Source organism: Pantherophis guttatus, chromosome 8 (assembly GCF_059756535.1).
Source record: "Pantherophis guttatus breed Tessera chromosome 8, ASM5975653v1, whole genome shotgun sequence".
Classification (NCBI taxonomy): Eukaryota; Metazoa; Chordata; class Lepidosauria; order Squamata; family Colubridae; genus Pantherophis; species Pantherophis guttatus.
The window spans coordinates 2414414-2439826 of NC_142070.1; the positions used below are offsets into that span (position 1 = coordinate 2414414).

The 25413-nt window shown below is 47.0% G+C and overlaps 1 protein-coding gene across 1 annotated transcript; it reads left to right on the forward strand.

Annotated features, from left to right (window-relative positions):
* Positions 1–1950: 1950 nt before the first annotated feature.
* Positions 1951–24852, forward strand: SMYD5 (SMYD family member 5). Its single transcript, XM_087874804.1, has 13 exons — positions 1951–2351; positions 6977–7085; positions 9790–9926; positions 11446–11567; positions 12971–13040; positions 13525–13629; positions 15652–15714; positions 16701–16771; positions 18779–18885; positions 20254–20310; positions 20435–20529; positions 20700–20770; positions 23471–24852. Exons 1-13 carry the CDS (start codon positions 2253–2255, stop codon positions 23613–23615), a joined length of 1251 nt encoding a protein of 416 aa, XP_087730930.1. The 5' UTR covers positions 1951–2252; the 3' UTR covers positions 23616–24852.
* Positions 24853–25413: the final 561 nt, after the last annotated feature.

Sequence of the window (25413 nt, forward strand, 5' to 3'; positions counted from 1 at the left end):
TTCTATTCTATTCTATTGGGATGTCCTGAATGTTGGGGTGTTTTTTGGGGGGGGGGTAAATGAGGGGAAAAACCCCCCACACACCTTTCTCTGTCCTTCCTTTTCTCCTTTCTCAACCCTCCCTTTTTGCCCTTTTAACTTTTGTTGGCTGTTCTGCCTTGTGGGCTGCACGCCTACCATCCTTCGATATGATAGGACCCTCTAGCTCCGCCCCCCCTTCCAGAAAATCACCGCTTGGTGCTCCATCCATTTGGGACAGCAAAGCAACCAAGTCTGGGAAACGGGGGTGGCCTCTTTGTTTTTGTTTTTTTTTTTTTTGCCCGGTTGGACGCCCATCTGGCATCTTAAAAAAACAGCCCAGTGATTCAACTGGTTTGCTTTGCTTTGCTTTAAAAAAAAAAAAAAATATATATATATATATATATATCCATTTCTTTCTCTCTCGGTCTCCATCTCTTCTTCCCTCTCTTCTATCCTTTAATCCCTCCCTCCCTTCCTTCTCTCTCTCTCTTTCTCTCTCTCTCTCTCTCTCTCTATATATATATAAAATCCATTTCTCCTTCCCTCTCTCTTCTATCCTTGAATCCATCCCTTCCTCCATCCCTCCCTCCCTTCACATATATATATATAGCCTCTCTTTCTCTTTCTCTCTCTCCATCTACATCTCTCCTTCCCTCTCTCTTCTATCCTTCCATCCCTCCCTCCCTCCCTCCCCATATCTATCTCTCTTTCTCTCCTCCTGTCTGCATCTCTCCTTCCCTCTCTTCTATCCTTCAATCCACCCCTTCCTCCCTCCCTCCCTCCCTTCACATATATATATAGCCTCTCTTTCTCTTTCTCTCCATCTACATCTCTCCTTCCCTCTCTTCTATCCTTCCATCCCCCCTCTCTCCATCTATCTATCTCTCTTTCTCTCCTCCTGTCTGCATCTCTCCTTCCCTCCCTTCTATCCTTCAATCCATCCCTTCCTCCATCCCTCCCTCCCTTGACATATATATATATATATATATAGCCTCTCTTTCTCTTTCTCTCTCCATCTACATCTCTCCTTCCCTCTCTCTTCCATACTTCAATTCATCCCTTCCTCCCTCTATATATATATATATAGCCATCTCCCTTTCTCTTTCTCCATCCACACCTCTCCTTCTCTCTTCTATCCTTCAATCCCTCCCTCCCTCCCTCCATATATCTCTCTTTCTCTCCTGTCTGCATCTCTCCTTCCCTCTCTTCTATCCTTCAATCCATCCCTCCTCTCTCTTTCTCTCTCTCTCTCTATAATCCATTTCTCTCTCCTTCCCTCTCCCTTCTATCCTTCAATCCCTCCCTCCCTCCATATATCTATCTATCTCTCTTTCTCTCCTCCTGTCTGCATCTCCTTCCCTCTCTCTTCTATCCTTCAATCTATCCCTTCCTCCATCCCTATATATATATAGCCATCTCCCTCTTTCTCTCTCTCTGTCCACATCTCTCCTTCCCTCTCTCTTCTATCCTTCAATCCACCCCTTCCTCCATCCATCCCTCCCTTCACATATATATAGCCTCTCTTTCTCTTTCTCCATCTACATCTCTCCTTCCCTCTCTCTTCCATCCTTCCATCCCTCCCTCCCTATATCTATCTATCTCTCTTTCTCTCCTCCTGTCTGCATCTCTCCTTCCCTCTCTCTTCTATCCTTCAATCCATCCCTTCCTCCATCCCTCCCTCCCTCTATATATAGCCTCTCTTTCTTTCTCTCTCTCCATCTCCATCTCTCCTTCCCTCTCTTCTATCCTTCCATCTCTCCCTCCCTCCCTATATCTATCTATCTCTCTTTCTCTCCTCCTGTCTGCATCTCTCCTTCCCTCTCTCTTCTATCCTTCAATCCATCCCTTCCTCCATCCCCCCTCCCTTCACATATATATATAGCCTTTCTTTCTCTTTCTCTCCATCCACATCTCTCCTTCCCTCTATCTATCTATCTCTTTCTCTCCTCCTGTCTGCATCTCTCCTTCCCTCTCTCTTCTATCCTTCCCTCCCTCCCTCCCTCCTCTTTCTCTTTCTCTCTCTCTCTCTCTCTCTCTCTAATCCATTTCTCTCTCCTTCCCTCTCCCCTCTCTCCTTCAATCCCTCCCTCCATACATAGCCCTCCCCTCTCCCTCCCTCCCTTTGTCCATCCAGCGGGCGCCGGCTTGGAGGGCGGCGCGGGGAGGCGAGGCGAGGCGAGGCCGGGGCGGCTCCTCCTCCTCCTCCGAAGGGCCGGCCGAGCGGGGCGAAGATGGCGGCTCCCAGCGGCGACCCCTTCGCCTTCTGCCTGGAGGCGCCCCCCGGCCAAGCCCGCCGCGCCCTCGAGCTGCGCCTGACCGGCAGCGCCAAGGTGAGCCCGCCGCCCCGCCGCCATCTGCAACCGGGCGCCCGCAGCAGCCGCCGCAGCCGGGCTGGGGGCTCCCGGGTGGGGAGGGGAGGGGGCTGCCTGGCTCCTCTTCTTCCTATGGGGAGGGAGGGGGGAGAGACTGGCCGAGTGGGGACCCCCCCTCCCTCTCCCTGCCTGGGTTGCGGCTGGGGGGGGCTCTGGCCACGTGCGCCCGCCCGCCCCGGTTTGTCCGAACCGGCTGGAGGCAGAAGCTCAGCACTAGCATTGGCTAGTTCCGCTGGGGCTGGGAGGGGAGGGGAGGGGAGGGGAGGGGGGAATCTTTTTTTGGGGGATGGGGGGATTTGGGGTGAGAGATCTTAATTGCTACTAGATCCTTGAATGAATGATCTCCATGGGGGGAGGGGGGTTCCGCTCACAAAGGAGTTTCCTGAGATGCACTGTCAAGAGCCAGCTGGCAAACAAGGACAGATCAATCAGAATGGAGCTGGAAGGGACCTGGGAGGTCTTCTAGTTCAACCCCCTGCTCATGCAAGAGACCCTTTCAATCAATCAATCAATCAATTAAATTGAACTGGAAGGGACCTGGGAGGTCTTCTAGGCCAACCCCCTGCTCATGCAAGAGACCCTTTCAATCAATCAATCAATTAATTAAATTGAGCTGGAAGGGACCTTGGAGGTCTTCTGCTCCTGCTCATGCAAGAGACCCTTTTTCTTTTAAATTTGATTTATATGCCACCCTTCTATATTTATACAAAGTCAGCTTATTGCCCCCACAAACTGGGTCCTCAATTTACCTACCTTAGAAAGGATGGAAGGCTGAGTCAACCTTGAGCCTTGGCGAGATTCGAACCTTTCAATTAATCAATCAATCAATCAATTAATCAATCAATCAATCAAATTGAGCTGGAAGGGACCTGAGAGGTCTTCTAGGCCAACTCCCTGCTCCTGCAAGAGACCCTTTTTAAAAAAATTTGATTTATATGCTGCCCTTCTATATTTATACAAAGCCAGCTTATTGCCCCCACAATCTGGGTCCTCAATTTACCTACCTTAGAAAGGATGGAAGGCTGAGTCAACCTTGAGCCTTGGCGAGATTCAAACTTTTCAATCAATCAATTAATCAATCAATCAATTAATCAATCAATCAAATTGAGCTGGAAGGGACCTGAGAGGTCTTCTAGTCCAATCCCCTGTTCATGCAGGACACCCTAGATCAGTGATGGCTAAACTTTTTGCCATCGTGTGCCAGGAAGGAGGTTCGCAAGCGTGCACGTGCCCACACCCATAATTCTATACGCCCCGCCCTGCGCATGCATGCATGACCCCCCTCCCCACACCCCGCTCCTGGCACACAATGGCCCAGTAGGCCCGTTTTTCTTTCTCCAGATCCTCTCTATGCATCTGGGGAGGGCAAAAACAGCCTTCCCCACCCCCTTGGAAGCCCGAAACGGCCCGTTTCCCAACTTCCGGTTGACAGGAAGTGACATGTTTTGTTGTCCCCAGCCTCCAGAGACTCCTAGAGAGTCTGAGCTGGCGTGCCAGATGACATGGCTCCGTGTGCCACCTGTGGCATGCGTGCCATAGGTTCACCATCACGGCCCAAGATCATTTCAATCAATCAATCAATCACTCAATCAATTAAATTGAGCTGGAAGGGACCTTGGAGGTCTTCTAGTCCAACCCCATTCATGCAGGAGACTCCTAGACTATTTCAATCAATCAGAATAGAGTTGGAAGGGACTTTGGAGGTCTTCTAGTCCAGCCTCCTGGTCATGCAGGAGACCCTCTCCCATTGCAGACAAATGGCTGTCCAATCTCTTCTTCAAAACCTCCAACGATGGAGCACCCACAACTTCTAGTGGCTGGCTGTTCCACTGGTTAATTGTTCTCACCATCAGGAAATTTCTCCTTCATTCTAGGTTGCTTCTCTCCTTGATTCATTTCCATCCGTTGCTTCTTCTCCTGCCTTCAGGGGCTTTGGAGTATAAATTGACCCCCTCTTCTTTATGGCAGCCCCTCAAATATTGGAAGGCTGCTATCATGTTCCCCCCTAAATCCTTCTTTTCTCTAGACCGGACTGTGATACACAGGAAATACCTGTCACCCGGAAAATAATTGACAGAGAGTTGAGAGATAAGACAAGAAAAAAGTTTATTTCTTTGCAAAGGTCCCTCTCAAATTGAGAGAGCAAATTACACGTCTTTTATACAATTTCAGGTTACATCGTACAGGATGCAAGCCAGGATACAAGCATGTCCCTTGAGTACAATTTCAGACTTTATATAACAAGTTAAACACGTGTTTTCCTCTTTTGGAAAGCCCCCATAATTCCAGTATATAAAAATACCCCACTTAAAAATATTGCTTATACGTGTAATATGTAATATCGGCATATGCGTACGTCCCCTTTTTAATGAGGGCAAGATGCTTGAGGGCAAGATGACCTGAAAGCATATTTCCTGCCAGATAAACACATTCTCAAGAACACAGGAATTACACAGTTCCTTTCTCATGTTCTTAAATGTCAGGTAATTATATAATTAGATTATACAGAGTAAAATAAAGCCTTGACATGATTTCAAAATGGCGTAACTTAGGCTATACGTTTTTACAGGAATAATCCCAATTCTTTATTTCTCACAGGACAAAACCCCAAATCCTGCAACCGTTCTTTGTATGTTTTTGTCTCCAGGCTTTTAATCATCTTAATTGCTCTTCTCTGAACTTTCTTCTAACCTGAACACTACAGAGAAAATAAAATCCATATGCATTGCTTTCTACGTATGGCTATAGCCCACATTTGATAAATATTCAAGTAAAAGGGCCTAGAAACTCTGCTAATCATCTAAAAATTGAAACTACCGTACAGGTAGTCCTTGACTTACAACCCTTCATTTTGGGAACGTTCAAAGTTACAACGGCACTGAAAAAAAAAAGCGACTTATGACCACTTTTCACATTTACGACCATTGCAGCATCCCGCTAAGCCAGGTGGTCAAAATTCAGATGGTTGCACGACCGACTCGTATTTATGACGGTCGCAGCATCCCTGGGGGTCACGTGATTCCCTTTGGCGACCTCCTGACTAGCAAAGTCCGTGGGGAAGCCGGATTCACTCGCTTAACGACCGTGTCACTCTCTTAACAGCTGCGGTATATAAATTCGAAATAAAATAAATAAAAAAGTGATTCACTTCACTGTGGCAGGAAATGTCATAAAATGGGGTGAAACTCAATTAACAAAAATTTCACTGAGCAACGGAAATTTGGGGCTCCGTTGTGGTCGTAACTTTGAGGATTGCCTGTACAGTAAAATCCTGGTATGGGTTAAAACTTTGTCCCTAATCCTGGTTAAATGGAGGATATCTGCTTCATCTAGGTTTAAATGCTTTTTGTGGCAGAATTTAGAAATTCCCAAGGAAATAAGATCAGAGAAAAGGATTTGAATGGAAAAGAAATGCCCGGAACATTCTGGAATCCAAGTGGAAACTGCAGTATAATTTTTTTAAAAAAGCAGGGCCATAAATTAAGAAACAAACCACAGTTTTCTTATCCATTTTAAGGCAGGTAGACTTCGATTCCCAGAATTTGGAGACCTGAAGGCTACCCATTTGAAAGCATGATGACTAGAGAATTCTGGGAGTTGAAGTCCACACATCTTAAAGCATCCACCTCTGGTAACATGGCACCCAAATAGGTAACATGCTGACTGGGGAATGCTGGGAGTTGGAGTCTCCCCCATCTTAAAGACTCTGGCTGGGGGAATGCTGGGAGTTGATATTCATATATCTTGAAGCACTCTGACTGGGGAATGCTGGGAATTGGAGTCCTCCTATCTTAAAGACTCTGGCTGGGGGATTCTGGGAGTTGATAGTCATATCTTAAAGCAGTCTGGCTGGGGAATGTTGGGAGTGTCAGCACTTCAAGCTGCATTTACTCTAGTGCTGACATAAGAAGGAGAAGCGGAGGCGTCTGGAAGGGGACGTTTAGACTTTTCACCTACTTATTTTCCCTGGAAATAATATCCCCTAGGAGATGGGATGGGAGGGGGGAAATTCCTTTGAGCTGGAGCAATAGATGAGGGGTAGAATGACTTGGAAGATGGCCAGTGAGTGCAGGGGAGTGGGGAACGGAAAGGGAGGGTTTTGGGTCTGGAAGTCAGTGTTGGCTTCGATGGAGTCGGACTTAGAATGTCGTTCTTAATAAATAGGAGTTTTTCTTCAAAGACTTTGTTTGAAATGCAATTTATTTGAGATAGCTTCGAAACCTGACAGGGAGTTGATATTCATATATCTTGAAGCAGTCTGACTGGGGAATGCTGGGAATTGGAAGCCTCCCATCTTACAGACTCTGGCTGGGGAATGCTGGGAATTGGAGTCCTCTCATCTTAAAGATTGCCTGGGGAATGCTGGGAGCTTTATATTTTAAAGCTTGCTGCCAGGGGGATTCTGGGAGTTGAAGCCCACCCATCTTCCAGATTCCTTGGGGGAAGGGTGGTCAGCTGGGGGTCTTCCTTGAGATAACGTCCCCCAGACAACTAGCTAAGAACTGATTTCTCCAGCGCATCCTTCCTGCAAAGGACCGGCGCTGAACATTTCCTGAATTTTTGTTCATTTTCTCCAATTCAAGGGAAAAGGACTTTTTGCCACACGAAACATCAGGAAAGGGGACACGATTTTCGTGGAAAAGCCCGTGGTGTCGGCTCAGTTTCTTTGGAATGCTTTGTACAAATACAGAGGTAAGCTGACGAGGGGCGACCTGTCCTCGCAGGCACGGTGCGTGTAGCGTGTTCCCAGTCATGTGAGCTGTGATTTGGACACGCAGCCACTGGCCCACGTTTGCAACCCTTGCGCTGTTGGCGTTTCTGACCGTGGGGCTCTCTTGAGCTTCGTGGTGTGAAGTTTCCGAAAGATGCCCTAATTAATTCATGAGCCATGAGCCGAACTTCAAAGGAAATATAGTCATTTATTAGGAGCAACATTCCGGCAATACTTGGATGCAGTTAGGACTGATCCTACGTAGATTTACGTTCCCCTATGACCCTGTCTCTCCCCTCCTCCCTGGCCATGTCATAAATCACGTTCTCCAATTAACCACTTTGGCTGGCTGTGAAACCCAACACCCTCCTACTGATTGCGGTAAGAAAGCATCTATGGAATGTAGCTTCAGTTAGGGAAATCAATCAGCTCTATCAGTTCTCCCTCCCTCCTGCTCATGGCAACTTGAAAGCTTTGCAAGTTGACATCCGCGGTTTTCTTGCAGGCGTTTCATGACCCAGCTAGGGAACATCATCAGTGCTAGAAGGGAGTGGGGTTCAGGGAGAGAGGAGGGGAAGGAGTAGAAAGAGGGGGAGGAAGACTGTGGGGTCCTTGGTGCTCTCTAAGCTTGGGTGGTTTTCTTGGAGACATTTCATGACCCAACTAGGTAACATCATCAGTGCTAGAAGGGCGTGGGGTTTGCATGGAGGTGGAGGAGTGTGGGGTCCTTGGTGCTCTCTGAGTGTTAGAAGGGAGTGGGGTTTGTGGAGAGGAGGAGTAGGAGGAGTACTGTGTAGGAGGAGGAGGAGGAAGATGAAAACTGTGGAGGAGGAGGAGAAGGAGGAGGAGAACTTGGTGCGTTTTTCTCCCCTTTGCAGAGCTGGGGTGGGTGTGCGACACATCTGGCCTGCGGGCCACCAGTTTCACACCCCCATTGAAGATGTTTCATGGCCCAACTAGGAAACGTTTTCAGGGCTAGAAGGGAGTAGGGTTTGCGGAGAGGATGCTCTCCGAGCTTCGCTGTTTCCTTAACAGACATTTCGTGACCCGACTAAGTAACATCATCTGTGTTAGAAGGAGTGGTGTTTGTGGAGAGGAGGAGGAGGAGGACTGGGGGGTCCTTGGTGTTCTCTGGACTTGATAGTTTTCCTGCAGACGTTTCATCACCCAATTAGGTAGCTTCATCAGTGCTAGAAGGCAGTGGGTTTTATGGAGTGAAGGAGAAAGGAGGAGGAGGAGGAGGGCTGTGAGTTCTTGTGCTAGCTTGGTGGTTTTCTTGCAGACATCTCGTGACCCGATTAGGTTACACCATCAGTGCTAGAAGGGAGTGGGGTTTGTGGAATGGAGGAGGAGGAGGAAGAGGACTGTGGGGGTCCTTGGTGCTCTCTGAGCTTGATTGTTGGATGTTGGGTGATGAGATGAAGACATCTCATGACCCAACTAGGTAAAATCATCAGTGCTAGAAGGCAGTGGGGTTGGAGGAGGAGGAGGAAGGGAAGGGTGGAAGAGGAGGAGGAGGAAGAGGAGGAGGATGAAAGGGAGGAAGGGAAGAGTGGAAGAGAAGGAGGAGGAGGAGGAGGAGGAAGGGAAGGGTGGAAGAGGAGGAGGAGGAAGAGGAGGAGGATGAAAGGGAGGAAGGGAAGGGTGGAAGAGAAGGAGGAGGAGGAGGAGGAAGGGAAGAGTGGAAGAGAAGGAGGAGGAGGAGGAGGAAGGGAAGGGTGGAAGAGAAGGAGGAGGAGGAGGAAGGGAAGAGTGGAAGAGAAGGAGGAGGAGGAAGGGAAGGGTGGAAGAGAAGGAGGAGGAGGAGGATGAAAGGGAGGAAGGGAAGAGTGGAAGAGAAGGAGGAGGAGGAGGAGGAAGGGAAGGGTGGAAGAGAAGGAGGAGGAGGAGGATGAAAGGGAGGAAGGGAAGAGGAAGAGAAGGAGGAGGAGGAGGAGGAGGAAGGGAAGTGGAAGAGAAGGAGGAGGAGGAGGAGGAGGAAGGGAAGGGTGGAAGAGAAGGAGGAGGAGGAGGATGAAAGGGAGGAAGGGAAGAGTGGAAGAGAAGGAGGAGGAGGAGGAGGAGGAAGGGAAGGGTGGAAGAGAAGGAGGAGGAGGAGGAGGAGGAAGGGAAGAGTGGAAGAGAAGGAGGAGGAGGAGGAGGAAGGGAAGAGTGGAAGAGAAGGAGGAGGAGGAGGAGGAGGAAGGGAAGAGTGGAAGAGAAGGAGGAGGAGGAGGAGGAAGGGAAGGGTGGAAGAGAAGGAGGAGGAGGAGGATGAAAGGGAGGAAGGGAAGAGTGGAAGAGAAGGAGGAGGAGGAGGAGGAGGAAGGGAAGGGTGGAAGAGAAGGAGGAGGAGGATGAAAGGGAGGAAGGGAAGAGTGGAAGAGAAGGAGGAGGAGGAAGGGAAGAGTGGAAGAGAAGGAGGAGGAGGAAGGGAAGAGTGGAAGAGAAGGAGGAGGACTGTGGGGTCCTTGGTGCTCTCTGAGCTTGGTGGTTTTCTTGCAGACGTCTCATGACCCAACGAGGTAACACCATCAGTGCAAGAAGACGGCGGGGTTTATATTTTAGTGGCTTGCCCTGTCAGTGTGGGTGGGGGTGGGGTTTTTTTCTTGTTGGTTCCTTCCTTGATCGGGATATTCGTTTGGTCCACTGACGACAATTCTAACAAATCGGGGGGGGGGTGCAATCTCCCCGCTTCCCTTTCAGCCTGTGACCACTGCTTACGAGCCCTGGAAATGGCCGAGGAAAACGCTCAGAGGCTGCTGGGAAGATTTCAGCTCCTTCCTCACCCGGAGAAGTGCAGCATTCGAAAAGACCTCCACCAGTGCTGCCCCAACTGCCAGGTAAACCAACGTCGGCTGTTCGCGTCTGTAGGTGTCTTTGCGTGTTGTTGATAAAATGAAAACAGCTCGTGGAGGGTCCTTTGCGACACCGAAGTCTTATCACCAAGCTCAGAGAGCACCAAGGACCCCCACAGTCTTCCTCCCTCCTCTTCCTCCTCCTTTTCTTCCTTCTTTTCTTCCTCTTCTTCCTCTTTCTCCTTTTCTTCCTCCTCCTCTTCCTCCTTTTCTTCCTCCTCCCCTTCCTCTTCCTTCTCTTCCTCCTCCCCCTCCTCTTCCTCCTCCTCTTCCTCCTCTTCCTCCTTTTCTTCCTCCTCCCCCTCCACTTCCTCCTCTTCCTCCTCCTCCTCTTCCTCCTTTTCTTCCTCCTCCTCTTCCTCCTTTTCTTCCTCTTCCTCTTCCTCCTCTTCCTCCTCTTCCTCTTCCTCCTCTTCCTCCTTTTGTCCTCTTCTTCTTCCTCCTCCTCCTCTTCCTCCTCTTCCTCCTCTTCCTCTTCCTCCTCTTCCTCCTTTTGTCCTCTTCTTCTTCCTCCTCCTCCTCTTCCTCCTTTTCTTTCTCTTCCTCTTCCTCCTCTTCCTCTTCCTCCTCTTTCTCCTTCTCTTCCTCCTCTTCCTCCTCCTTCTCTTCCTCCTCTTCCTCCTTTTCTTCCTCCTCCCCTTCCTCCTCTTTCTCCTTCTCCTTCTCTTCCTCCTCTTCCTCTTCCTCCTCTTTCTCCTTTTCATCCTCTTCCTCTTCCTCCTTTTCTTCCCCGCAAACCCCACTACCTAATTGGCTCAGGAAATGTCTGCAAGAAAACAACCAAGCTCAGAGAGCTCCAAGGATTCCACATTTTCCTTCTCCTCCTCCTCCTCCTCCTCCTCCTCCTCCTCCTCCTCCTCCTCCTCCTCCTCTTCACAAACCCCCCTCCTTTCTAGCACCGATGAGGTTCCCTAGTTGGCCCATGAAACATCTGCAAGAAAACCACCAAGCCCGGCACCAAGGACCCCACAGTCCTCCTCCTTCTCCTCTCTACCCTGTTTCCCCCCAAAATAAGACATTATCCCCTGATAATAAGCTCAATGGGGCTTTTGAGCGCATGGCAATAAGGCCAAGCGCTTATTTCAGGGTTCAAAAAAAATATAAGACAGGGTCTTATTTTCGGGGAAACACGGTACTTCCTTCTACCACTGATGACGTTACCTAGTTGGGTCATGAAAGGTCTCCAAGAAAACAAGCTCAGAGAGCCCCAAGGACCCCCACAGTTCAACCTAGATCTCCAAATCTTCCGTTTTGCAGGTAGCTCTCCACTTAACAACCGTTCGCTTAGTGACCGTGCTGAAAAAAGTCACGACCCTTTTTTTTAAACTGAAGACCGTTGCAGCCTCCCCTTGGTCGTGCCATCGAAATTCAGACGCTGGGCAACTGGCTCACTTAACTGTCTGGCTGAGCCGCAGAAATTCTGGGCTCCGTTGCGGTCGTAAGTCGAGGACTGCCCGCCTTGGTCGCGTGACTTTTCTTTGCGTGGCTGTCTCTTGCTTCACAGGTGACCTACTGCAGCTCCGAGTGCCGTCAGGCTGCCTGGAATCAATACCATCAGGTTCTCTGCCTGGGACCCTCCAGACAGGACCCCGATCATCCGCTCAACAAACTGCAGGAAGCTTGGAGGCAAGATTTTTTTTTTTTGGTGGGTGGGTGGGTTTTCGTGTTCAAGAGGAGCAGCGGCACAATTCTTTCAAAATGGTTTTCGTGGCAAATAGGATGGGATGGAAGAGGCGAGAATAGAAAAGAGAAGAGAAGAGAAGAGAGTCAGAAACGAATAGAAAATATGGAATGGAATGCAATACAATACAATACAATGGAAAATATGGAGTAGAATAAGAGTAGAATAGAATAGAAAATATGGAATGGAATGGAATACAATTAGAACAGAGCAGAGAATATGGAATGGAATGGGACAGGACTGGAATAGAATAGAATAGAATAGAATAGAATAGAATAGAATAGAATAGAATAGAATAGAATAGAATAGAAAATATGGAATGGAATGCAATACAATACAATGGAAAATATGGAGTAGAAAAGAGTAGAATAGAATAGAAAATATGGAATGGAATAGAATAGAATAGAGTCAGAAACGAATAGAAAATATGGAATGGAATGGAATACAATTTAGAATAGAATGGAATGGAATAGAATAGAATTAGAATGAATAGAGTAGAGTAGAATAGAATAGAATAGAATAGAATAGAATAGAATAGAATAGAATAGAATAGAATAGAATAGAATAGAATAGAATAGAAAGAAAAAAGAAAAGAAAAGAAAAGAAAAGAAAAGAAAATATGGAATAGAATAGAACAGAATAGAAAATATGGAATAGGATAGGATAGGATAGGATAGGATAAAAAATATGGAATGGAATGAATAGAATAGAGTAGAATAGAATAGAATAGAACAGAACAGAATAGAATAGAAAAGAAAATATGGAATGGAATGGAATGGAATACAATTAGAATAGAACAGAGCAGAACAGAAAATATGGAATGGGATAGGATAGGATAGGATAGAAAATATGGAATGGAATTGAATTGAATAGAATAATAAAATATAGAAAAGAGAACAGAGAAGAGAGAAGAGAATATAGAAAATAGTATAAAATACAGTAGAGAATAGAATGGAATAGAACAGAATAGAATAGAAACAGCATGGCATGGCATGGCATAGAAGAGAAGAGAATAAAATACAGAATATTATAGAATAAAGAAGAGAATGGAATGGAATGGAGCAGAACAGAATTCTTTCTTAGCCAAGTGTGATTGGACAGACAAGGAATTGGCCTCCATTGCAGAAGCATACATACATAATCATAAAATACAATATATATATTATCCGGGCGTCTTGCAAGGGGCTGGCTGGTCACCATTCTGCATTGCCTCTTGCAGAGCCAATCTGTGGGGCATCCCTTTCTCTCTCTCTCTCTCTCTCCAAGGGATTGGCTTAAAATGTCCACTTTGTCTGTGGAATTTTCTGGAATTTCCTTTTTCCACCCCACCCCACCCTCTTCTGTCTAGGAACATCCACTATCCCCCGGAGACTTCGAGCATTATGTTGATGGCCAGGATGGTGGCAACCGTCAAGCAGGTACATATGGGCCGTGGCCACCAGCAAGGAGGGTTGGTTCCATATGCTAAGAATCCTGGGCATACAGCTAGTCCTCGGCTTAACGACCGCAATTGAGGCCAAAATTCCTGTCGCTAAGTGAGGTGGTTGTTAAGTCCATTTCACCCCGCTTTACCACCTTTCTGGCCACCGTTGTTAAGTGAATCACTTGCAGTTGTTAAGTTAGTCACGCAGTTGTTAAGCGAATCTGGCCTCCCTGTCGACTTTCGCTGGTCAAACGGTCGCAAAAAAGGGATCGCGTGACCTCAGGACTCTGCGACCGTCATAAATAGGAGTCAGTTGAGCCTGCAGGGGGGAGCCTGCCTGTCACGGTCATAACTTGGGACGGTTCTAAATCGGATCGCCCATTTTATGAGCTTTTTTATTTTTTGCAGCAGTCGTTAAAGCGAACGCCCCGGTTGTAAAATGAATGCTGCGGTCGTTAAGTGAGCTCATTTTCTTGCAGGCGAAAGACAAAGAGCGGTGGATCAAGCTTTTTTCTCAGTTCTGCAATAAAACCGCCAACGAGGAAGAAGAGATCATTCACAAGTTGCTGGGAGACAAATTTAAGGTCGGGACAACGATGGAATCAGAGAGTTTATTCAAAAGATGGAACCTAGATGGCCACGGTGTGCTATCTCGACCTTCCTCTTCCTCCTTCTCCTCCTCCTTCTCCTCCTTCCTTCTCCTCCTCCTCCTCCTCTTTTTCTCCTCCTCCTCTTCTTTTTTCTTCTCCTATCTCCTCCCTTCTCCCTTCTTCTTTTTTCCTTCCTCCTCCTCCTCCTCCTCCTCCTTCCTTCCTTCTGCTCCTCCTCCACTTTCTCTCCTTCTCTTCTTCTTTCTTCTTCTCCTATCTCCCCCCTTCTCCCTTCTTCTTTTTTCCTTCCTCCTCCTCCTCCTTCTTCTTCTCCTTCTCCTCCTTCCTCTTCTTCTTCCTTCTGCTCCTCCTCCTCCTCTTTCTCCCCTCTTTCTCCTCTTTCTTTCTTCTTCTCCTATCCTCCCTTCTCCCTTTTTCTTTTTTCCTTCCTCCTCTTCTTTCTCCTGTTCCTCTTTTTCCTTGACTTTCTCTCCTTCTCCTATTCTTTCTCCTCCCTTCTCCCTTCTGCTTTTCTCCTTCCTTCTCCTCTTCTTCTTTCTCCTGTTCCTCTTTTTCCTCCTCTTCCTCTTCCTCTCACACCCCCACTCCCTTCTCTTTTGCGTGCCCTACATAGGCCATGGGGGTCTCCTACCGCAGCCATTTTGTGAGTGTGCCCACAACAGGCTTTCCAAATTTTGCCGCCGAAGGCATGCTTGGAAATAGATCCGGAGTCTCTGCTGAGTTTGTGCTGACAGTGCTCACTTCATCCCGAAGAAAAGACGCGGCTGCTTTAAAAAGTGTCCGTTAGGGAAAGACGTAGCTGCTTTAAAGAGTTGGGAAAAAATGCTCTCTTCCAATTTCAAAGCATCTTTGTGGTTGCAGGCATGCAGCCGTCCCGGGATACCTCTTGCTCTTTCTTGCTTTCCATCTGAACCAGGGGTGGGTTCTAAATTTTTTTACTACCGGTTCTGTGGGCGTGGCTTATTTTGTGGGCGTGGCTTGGTGGGGGGTAATGTGCAACCTTAAGAGGTTGCAGAAAAAAATGCTTTTAGAAGCCTCTGATGATCCCAGCTGAGCCGTGCGAACATCAGACGCTTTTTTTTTTCTTACTTTTAAAAGCATTTTTTCTTCAACCTTAAGAGGTTGCAGAAAAAAATACTTTTAAAAGCCTCTGACGATCAGGCAACTCAGCTGGGATCGCCAGAGGCTTTTAAAGGCAATTTTTTTCCTACAACCTCTTTGGCTGAAGAGGTTGCAGAAAAAAATGCTTTTAGAAGCCTTTGATGATCCCAGCTGAGCCACGCGATCATCAGAGGCTTTTTTTTTTCTTACTTTTAAAAGCATTTTTTCTACAACCTTAAGAGGTTGCAGAAAAAAATACTTTTAAAAGCCTCTGCCGATCAGGCAACTCAGCTGGGATCGCCAAAGGCTTTTAAAGGCATTTTTTTTTTCCTACAACCTCTTCGGCTGAAGAGGTTGCAGAAAAAAATGCTTTTAGAAGCCTCTGACGATCCCAGCTGAGCCACGTGATCATCAGAGGCTTTTTTTTTTTTACTTTTAAAAGCATTTTTTCTACAACCTTAAGAGGTTGCAGAAAAAAATGCTTTGAAAAGCCTCTGCCGATCAGGCAACTCAGCTGGGATTGTCAGAGGGTTTTCAAAGCATTTTTTTTTAACCACCTCTTTGTCCGAAGAGGTTGTAGAAAAAATGCTTTTAAAAGTTAAAAAAAAAAAGCCTCTGATGAGGTAGGCGGGGTAAGCGAGCGGCGACCGGGCCGGGGACCAGTTCGGGGGCGTGGCCAGCCAATGTTATTACTGGTTCTCCGAACTACTACAAATTTTTATTACCGGTTCTTGCGAACCGGTGCGAACCGGTGCGAACCGGGAGCAATCCACCACTGATCTGAACCCATAATGCCAAAAAAAGCGTATCTGGGTTAGTTTCACCAACCAGGTTTCGTGTGGTGCAGACTCAAGTCGGTAAGACCGCGTTTTCTTCTTCTCCTTCTCCCTGCAGGGCCAGCTCGAAGTCCTGCGGATGCTTTTCACAGAGGCCCTCTACGATGACCATCTCAGCAAGGTAAGCCTCACACCTGTCCGGCTTGGTGGGGAGGGGGGGGTAATGTGACTGGGTGGGCGTGGCCATTTTTTTTTTTTTTTTACTTTTAAAACCATTTTTTCTACAATCTCTTCGACGAAGAGGTTGTTTAAAAAATGCTTTCAAAAGGCTCTGACGATCCCAGCTGAGTTGCCTGATCGACAGAGGCTTTTTTTTTCCTTTTAAATGCCTCTGACGATCAGGCAACGATCAGGCAACTCAGAAAAAAAAGCTTCTGATGATCGCGCGGCTCAGCTGGGCATGGTGGGGGGGGGCAGGGATTTTTGCTACCGGTTCTCCAAACCACCCGCTGATCTGTCCCCGTCCACACACACACACAAACACAGCCAGCCGAGGGTTAAGGAAGCACTTGGCACACACCCAGGTCTTTATCTCCAACTTGGCAGCGATATACACACCGTCTGCCAAGTGCTTTTATTTCCACAAAACAGAAAGATAATATACTCAGCGTACAAGAGTCCAACAGAATTAATATTCCTCTCAGCAGTTTCGGACGAGGCTTTAGTGACTATCCAAGGTTTATTTTTGTTCGTCACAGGGATCACTGGCCACCACCCTCTATTATATAGTCTCTGGGGTGTGGTCCAGTGACTCAGTTCTAATCCCTAGCACGCCTCCTGAGCTGCTGCAATCGTTTATCACGCCTTCGGAGGCGTGCGTCCAGGAATAATGTCTCTCCTTCACTCTCATCCGAGACACCTGTTTCCCGGCTAATCTCCTCTCCCTCGGCCGGCTCCTGAGACAGTGCCAGAGGGGAGGGGCCTGGAGAGGGAGGCCTGGCTGACTCCTCTTCCTCATGCTCGGAGCTTTCTTCCTCCGATGGGACAGGCTCAGAGGGCGGGGCCACAACACCCGCCTCTATTGCTACCGGATCGGGCGATCCGGTCTGAACCGGGAGCATTTCACCCCTGCCCCAATGTGTCCAATTCTCTTTTTATCCCTTACAGTGGTTTTCTCCTGAAGGCTTCCGGTCTTTGTTCGCCCTGGTTGGGACCAACGGACAAGGCATAGGGACGAGGTAAGTCAAGAATATAAATTTAATAGCTACAGGCAGTCCTCGACCTACGACCGTTCATTTAGTGACCGTTCAAAGTTACGACGGCAGTGAAAAAAGTGACTTAATGGCCGTTTTTCACACTTACAACCGTTGCAGCATCCTCAGTGGTCCCATGATCAAAATTTGGACACATGGCAACCGACTCATACTTAACGACGGTCGCAGTGTTCCGGGGTCACGTAATCCCTTCGGCGACCTTCTGACGAGCATGGGGAAGCCTGATTCGCTTAATAACCGTGTCGGTCACTCAACACCTGCAGCGATTCGCTTAACGGCCGTGGCAAGAAAGGTCGTCAAGTCGGGCAACACTCACGTAGCAAATGTCTCGCTTAGCCACATAAATTTGGGGCTCCGTTGTGGTCGTACTTCGAGGACTACCTCTTCTGTATTCTTTATAGTGGTTGTTGCAGTCCTTAATGTCAACTTGCAAAGCTTTCAAGTTGCCATGAGCAGGAGGGAGGGAGCACTGATGGAGCTGATTTATTTCCCTAACTGAAGCTACATTCCATAGATGCTTTCTGACCGCAATCAGTAGGAGGGTGTTAGGTTTCACAGCCAGCCAAAGTGGTTAATTGGAGAATGTGATTTATGACATGGCCAGAGAGGAGGGGAGAGACGGGGTCATAGGGGAACGTAAATCTACGTGGGATCAGTCCTAACTGCATCCAAGTATTGCCGGAAAGTTGCTCCTAATAAATGACTATATTTCCTTTGAAGTTTGGATCATGGCTCATGAATTAATTAGGGCATCTTTTGGAAACTTGACACTTAACATTGTGTGTTGTAGATTGTGTGTGTGTTTTTTTTCTCCTGGGGTTTTCTGGGGCTTTGGGTCTGCTTAGGATGTTTCGAAGAGCTTCAGTTGGTTTGTGTGCTACACCGATGGCCTGTGGCTTGTGGGTGTGATTGTGGTATCCGTTGGCCACATTATTATTAATTCAGAATGTGAGATTTTTTTAAAAAAAACAGCAAACCTCATAAAAAGTGAAAGAGACCATGAACAAGTAAAAAGCAGATTTATTATAAATATATATATATAAAGCAATATATATGTATTAAGCTTTTGCAAAAGGGTTCTCCCATGAAAGAGAGAGAACGTCTGATCACTTCGATTACATGCTTTAAATACAGTTTTAGATACTCAGCAACACAATTCAAACGCCTCCGCCAGATGTTGTTATATATAACATTTTGGCTTTCTCATATGTTCTACCCTGCAGTTTTCCTCCAAAAATACCCTCTAAAAATACCCTCTAAAATGTATTCTTAATTGTTTGTTATTGTTCTTATTAATTGGACACTTTTAATTCTAATTTAATTTAATTTAATTTAATTTAATTTAATTAATTTAATTTAATTTTAATTCTCCTTTTTTCAATGGAGCTTGGGTCAGCCTGACCCAACTTAGAATGGACCAAAACATCCGTTTCCTCAAAACAGGCGTCACAGTTCCCGTATCCTACGCGGAATAATGTGATTCACTCATGTCCTATTCAGATTAATGTCGGAGGACCAAACACAGGTTATATAAAGGTCCTACACCATTCACCTGAGTTGGATGTACATACCCTCAAATGAAAGCTGACAGTCTGCAGTTAAAGCACATTGTGTTTGTTTCATTCCAACTCCATTGTGGTGGTGTATAGAGCCAAAGATGTTAGAATTGCGTCGATGTCCCAATATTTCTGGACCTGACTGTATAAATCAGGTTATATAATATGGAGTTACTTGGGTTATGATTTTTACAGGAATAATTCATTTGTCTCTGAAGGATTAAGAGGATTAAGGATTAATTAGAATTAAGGAATTCTAAGAATTAAGAAGAATTAAGGATTAATTTTTCTTCAGATTGCGGGGCTGGCGGAGAGAATAGTTGTAGCCCCAAAGAAATTGAGGGCAGGTTGAGACTCGTAATCCCACTTGTGGTGGGCTTTGCTTCTCTCCTCCCGCCCCCCCCCGCCCCCCCAGTTCTCTGAGCCAGTGGGTCCGTGCCTGCGACGCTCTCGAGCTCCCCACTCAAGAACGGGAACAGTTGGACGCTTTCATCGATCAGCTGTACAAGGACATCGAGAAAGGTGGGTCAGATGTGGAAGATGTCCAGCCCCTTGAAGATCCTTGCCTTGCCCGGGGGGGGGGGGTTAGGGACAGTGGGAAGGCTTGATGGGTCTTTGGGGGCAGGGGGCTCCCACTATGGGAAATTGGGGAGAAACTGCCAGACGTTGGGGTGGGAAGATGAGGTAGGATACCCAACTCATGACAGTCTGGAAGGGCTAGTGAAGACCATGTGGGTCAGAGGTTGAAGGACTGATTTAGAAGATCTCAAAGAGAGGTCTGAACCTTCCTTCCATCCCTCCCATCTATCTCTCTCTCCTTCCCACCTTCCCTTCCTCCATCCTTCCCATCTATCTCCTTCCTCCCTCCCTCCTTCCCTTCCTTCCTTCCATTTCTCCATCCATCCATTCTTCTCATCTAACCTTAACCCTAACCCTAACCCTCTCTTTTTCTCCTACCCTCCTTCCCTGCATCTCTCCTATCTCCTCGTTCCTCCTTCTCCCTTCCTTCCTTCCTCCCTCCCTCCCTTCCGTTCCTCCATCTCTCCATCCTTCCTATCTATTCCTTCCTTCCTTTCTCCCTTCCTCCCGTTCCTCCATCTCTCCATCCTTCCCATCTATTCCTCCCTCCCGTTCCTCCATTTCTCCATCCTTCCTATCTATTCCTTCCTTCCTCCCTACTTCCTTCCTTCCATTTCTCCATCCATCCATTCTTCTCATCTAACTCCTCCCTTCTTCCTCCCTCCTTCCTTCCTTCCATCCATCCCTCCCTCTCTTTTTCTCCTAACCTCCATCCCTATTATCTATCTTTTGTTCTTCCTTCTTCCTTCCTTCCTTCCTCTCTCCCTCCCTCCTCTTCCTCCATCTCTCCATCTTTCCCATCTGTTCCTTCCTTTCTCCCTGCTTCCTTCCTTCCATTTCTCCATCTATTCTTCTCATCTAACTCCTCCCTTCTTTCTTCCTTCCTTCCTTCCTTCCTTCCTTCCTTCCTTCCTTCCTTCCTTCCTTCCTTCCCTCTCTTTTTCTCCTACTCCATCCCTCCCTCCATCCCTCCCGTCTATCTCCTCTTGTTCTCCTTCCTTCCTTTCTTCTTTCCCTCTCTTTTTGTCCTTCCCTCAATGACTGTGGAGAGACGTGGGGGGCAAGCTGTCCGAACTTTGGAACTGGGCTTTTAAGTTCTCTTGGGGGGAATCTGTCGTGACTTGGAATGGACGCTATGTGACCGGTCATAGATCAAGGACTCTATTAAGTTCTCGATCTCCTCTCCAGGGTCTCTCGGTCCCAGGGTGGGTTTTTTGAGCCTCGCGATTCCCACACACCTTTTGACCCCCATTCAGCCTCACAATTGCGTCCGCCTTCTCTTACCGTCACTCTCTGTCTCTTTGCCTTTAGAGACAGGGGACTTCCTGAACTGCGAAGGCTCCGGCCTCTACGTGCTCCAGAGTTGCTGTGAGTACCGAGAAGCGAATCTCTTGGCCCCGGGGTCTCCGCTTTGCCCCCCCCCTGCCGCCCCCCCACCCGGAACCGGTTCCCTGATCCGGACGACGATGGCTTTCTCTGCTCCTTCTTGCAGGCAACCACAGCTGTCTTCCCAACGCCGAGGCCTCCTTCCCGGATAACAATTTTGTCCTGCATTTGACGGCAGTGGATGATATCCACCAGGGAGAGGTGAGAGATGCCGACAGAGCAGGGGAAGAATTCCCTGTTGGCCGCTCGTTCCCTTCCCTTCCCTTCCCTCCCCATTTTCTCCGGCTGTCTTGCCTGTTGCAAATGAGCATAATTTTCCTGCTTTGGGGACTTTGCCTTCAGTCTGGGCAATTGTGTTTTCGTCCACGCAGGAGATCTGCATCAGCTACCTAGACTGTTGCCAGAGAGAACGGAGCCGACACAGCCGGTGCAAAATCCTACAGTGAGTAGTGAGGGTCTGTCTGTCGGTCGGTCTCTATCTCTATCATTTATCTATCTGCCTATGTCTGTCTGTCTGTCTCTCTCCCCCCCCTCTCTCTGCCTATCTACTGGTATCATGTACCTATCTCCCTCCCTCCCTCCCTATCCATCCATCCATCCATCCATCCATCATCTATCTACCTAACTTCTGTCTATCTATCTACTATCTATATCATCTATCTATCTATCTACCTACCTACCTACCTATCTACCCATCTATATCATCTATCTATCTATCTATCTATCTATCTATCTATCTATCTATCTATCTATCTATCTATCTATCTTCTATCTATCTATCTATCTATCTATCTATCTATCTATCTATCTATCTATCTATCTATCTTCTATCTATATCATCTACCTACCTACCTATCTTCTATCTATCTTCTATCTATCTATATCTTTCTATCTATATCATCTATCTTCTATCTATCTATCTATCTATCTATCTATCTATCTATCTATCTATCTATCTATCTATCTTCTATCTATATCATCTACCTACCTACCTACCTATCTTCTATCTATCTTTTATCTATATCTTTCTATTTATTTATTTATTTATTTTATTTTATTTTTGAATTTGTATACCGCCCTTCTCCCTGAGGACTCAGGGCGGTGAACAGCCAAATAAAAACATCAGATACAAATATTAAAATACAGTTAAAAAATATATATAAATTTGGCCCCATTAATTAAAACAATAAACCAAACAATTAAAAACACTTAAAAAGAATTAGGCCAGCCCGGCTTGTTGGAAAAGGAAGGTTTTAAGGGCACGGCGGAAGGCACTGAGGTCATGGATTCTCCTTATCTCAGGGGGCAACTGATTCCAGAGGGTGGGAGCCCCCACAGAGAAGGCCCTCCCCCTGGGGGTCACCAGCCTGCATTGTTTGGCTGATGGCACGCCGAGGAGGCCCTCTCTGTGGGAGCGCACGGGTCGATGGGAGGTCGTCGGTGGCAGCAGGCGGTCTCGGAGATAGCTAGGCCCTATGCCATGGAGCGCTTTCTATATCATCTATCTATCTTCTGTCTGTCTGTCTATCTATCTATCTATCTATCTATCTATCTATCTATCTATCTATCTATCTATCTTCTATCTATATCATCTACCTACCTACCTACCTATCTTCTATCTATCTTCTATCTATCTATATCTTTCTATCTATATTATCTATCTATCTATCTATCTATCTATCTATCTATCTATCTATCTATCTATCTATCTATCATCTTTCTATCTATATCTTTCTATCTGTATCATCTATCTTCTATCTATCTGCTTGTCCATCCCTCCATCTGTCCCACCTACACACACACACACATCCCTCATAATACTTCCTCCTCTTATTTCTCCCACAACAACAATCCTGTGAGGTGGGTTGGGGTGAAATAGAGTGACTAGCTTTCCGTAGGGGCTTGTCGAGCATGGAAATCAGGAATCCCAGGCAGTTCAAACAGGGATAAAGATTTATTGGAAGCTTTTGCTCCCTACAAGCATCTAAACGACTAGCGGTCCAAAGCCAATTGGCGGCAGTTGAGAGTCAGCAGAATTCAAGGTGGCTTGGACTGAGATCTCTTGTGGGACTCGAGGCTGATGACGCCTTTGACCCCTCCCTCCAGCTCAGCCTGGCCCTCTCTACAGGGTTAGTGTTCTGCAGGCTATCCTCAACATACAACCAGAAGGGGAGCCCGCGCATCACGGGTAGTCCTCGACTTACAACCACAATTCAGCCCGACATTTCTTGTTAAGTGAGACCTTTGTTAAGTGAGTTTTGCTCCATTTTACGCCCTTCCTTGCCACCGTTGTTAAGTGAATCGCTGCAGTCATTAAATTAGTCACACAGTCGTTAAGTTAATCTGGCTTCTCCCTTGACTTCACTTGTCAAACAGTCGCCAAAGGGGATCATGTGACCTCGGGACACCGCTTAATTTTAATTCGAATTTGTTTTTAAAAATAGGGGTGTTTTTAATTAGTATGGGCCAAATTTATTTAATATGTTTTTTAAATTGTTTTTTTTTTTTTTTTATATTGTATCTGTTTTATCTATGGCTGTTCACCGCCCTGAGTCCTTCGGGAGTAGGGTGGTATATAAATCTAAATAAACGAAACTAAACTAAACTAAACTGCAACTGTCATAAATATGAATAGGTTGCCCAGCATCTGAATTTTGATCCGTTGATCCTGGAGATGCTGCAGCGGTCGTAAGAGTGAATAACGGCCCTACGTCACTTTTTTTCAGTGCTGTTGTAACTTCGGTCACTAAATGAACCGCTGTAAATCGAGGACTACCTGTACAGTTCCTGTGTCCCAAATAAGTTGGTATTTTTTTTTTTTTAAATTTGATTTATATTCCACCCTTCTCCGGAGACTCAGGGTGGCTTACAATGCGTTAAGCAATAGCCTTCATCCTTTTGTATATTTATACAAAGTCAGCTTATTGCCCCCACAAACTGGGTCCTCAATTTACCTACCTTAGAAAGGATGGAAGGCTGAGTCAACCTTGATTTTTAATATCTCGGCGGTGGGAACGTTGCCAGCGAAGTGACCAGTCGTAAGTCGAGGCCTACCGTCAGTTCCCAGCAAATCTTCAATCTCGTGAAAGTTCTCCCATCTCTCTCTCTCTCTCTCCTCCCCCCGTTTCCCAAAAATCCCTAGGGAAAACTACTTATTCATCTGCTCCTGCCCCAAGTGCCTGGCTCAAGCCGAAGATCCTGACGTAACCTCGGAGGAGGAAGAGGAGGAAGAAGCCGAAGGGGAGGCAGACGGAGCCGAGCTGGAAGACGAGATGACCGACGTTTGATCTGGGCTCCGGGATGGGGAGGGGTGAAGGGGGGGACACACCTCTAGAGCCCTGGGCTGTGGTGGGAACAGCATCCTGGTCAGATGGTGGCTTAGGAGGACGTGGGTTGGGGGGGAGATATATGGTGGCCAGAGAGGGACCGAAAGCAACCTCTGTATTCATTCTCATGACACGTGCCCAGCAAGGAATGAATGGGCATGGGTGCCCCCTGCCCCCCCCCAACCTGGTGGGCAACAAACCAGTATTCACCTTCTGGCGCCCTAACCAAGTTTGCATCTAGCCGGTGAGACAGTATTTGCCTTAAGGACGTGAGAATCCAATCCCAGCTCTGATCCGCAGCTCTTGGCCCTTCCCAGGGAAGAGAAGCAGGAAGAGAAACCTGGTTTTGTGTCCAGCTGGTCCTCGACTTATGACAACCATTGACCACCATTTTGTGTCCAGCTGGTCTTCGACTTACGACCACCATTGATCCCCCTTAATTTCTGTCGTTCAGCGAGACATTTGCCAAGTAGAGTTCGGGCCCGTTTGGGTGGCCCTTCTTGCCTTGCTCCGTCGTTAAGTGAATCACTGCCCATTGATAAGTCAGTCTCCCAGGGGTTGTTAAGCGAATCCGGCTTCCCCCTTGTCAGAAGGTCACAAAACGGGACCGCAATGGGACGTAGCAATAGGTCATAACTGCAAAACACGGTCTTAAGTCAATTTTCAGGGCCACGGTCACTTCAGTCACTAAACGAAGTGGTCGTAAGTCGAAGATGACCTATATCTCTCCTCTCTCTGCTCCACCGGTGGTCTCCAGCTATGCAAAACCACCTCGGCCTGAAAATATCGGGGGTGCATTTCAAGATGACAGCTGGGCTGGGTGTTTTGGGGGAGACCCACAGGCCTGGCCCCAAAATCCCACAGGGTACACACGCCCCACTCCCCCAAGCAGGTTGAGTTGACTCCAGGCATTGGTTCTAGACCAACAACCTCCAAAATCCAGAATCCGAACCCAGTACCTGAGTTTGCTTAGCCTGCTGTGACGTGTTCGACGTCCCTCCATTTCCCGATAGTCCATTTCAGACGTCTGACCGTCATAAATCCTTGTTTTAGTCTTGTCTGCTGTCCTGACCTGGGATTGAGAGAATGATGGTTTGCTGTTGGAAGGCCCTTTTCGTCCGTTCACGCTCCTTCCAACGAATTTTGTAATTCTATGCAAATCTCTCCGCCTCCTTCAATACACAAAAGATTTGCTTCAGTGTGGCTTGGTTTCCTTTTGCGTCTCCCGACTGGATGTTATGAGTAATGCTTACAGGTATTAATGCTTATTGGAAGTCCTCAACCTCTGACCATAATTGAGCCTAACGTTTCCGCCGCTAAGCGAGACGGTTGTTAAAGTTGAGTTTTTCCCTGTTTTACGAACTTTCATGACACACTTGTTAAGGGGCAGCGGTCGTAAGGTTGAGAACAGGTCACAAGTCCCTTTTTTTTATGCTTTTGCAACTTCGAATGGTCACTAAACAAATGATTATAAGACTTCCTATGCAGGTAGTCCTCGATTTATGACAATTGAGCCCCAAATTTGTTGCTAAGCGAGACAGTTGTTAAGTGAGTTTTTGAGTTTTGCCCCATTTTACGAACTTTCATGACACACTTGTTAAGGGGCAACGGTCATAAGAGTGAGAACTGGTCATTAAGTCCCCTTTTTTTGGTGCCGTTGTAACTTCCAATGGTTACTAAACAAATGCTCGTAAATTGAGGACGTCTGATACAGGTAGTCTTTGATTTACGACAATTGAGCCCAAAATTTCTCCTGCTA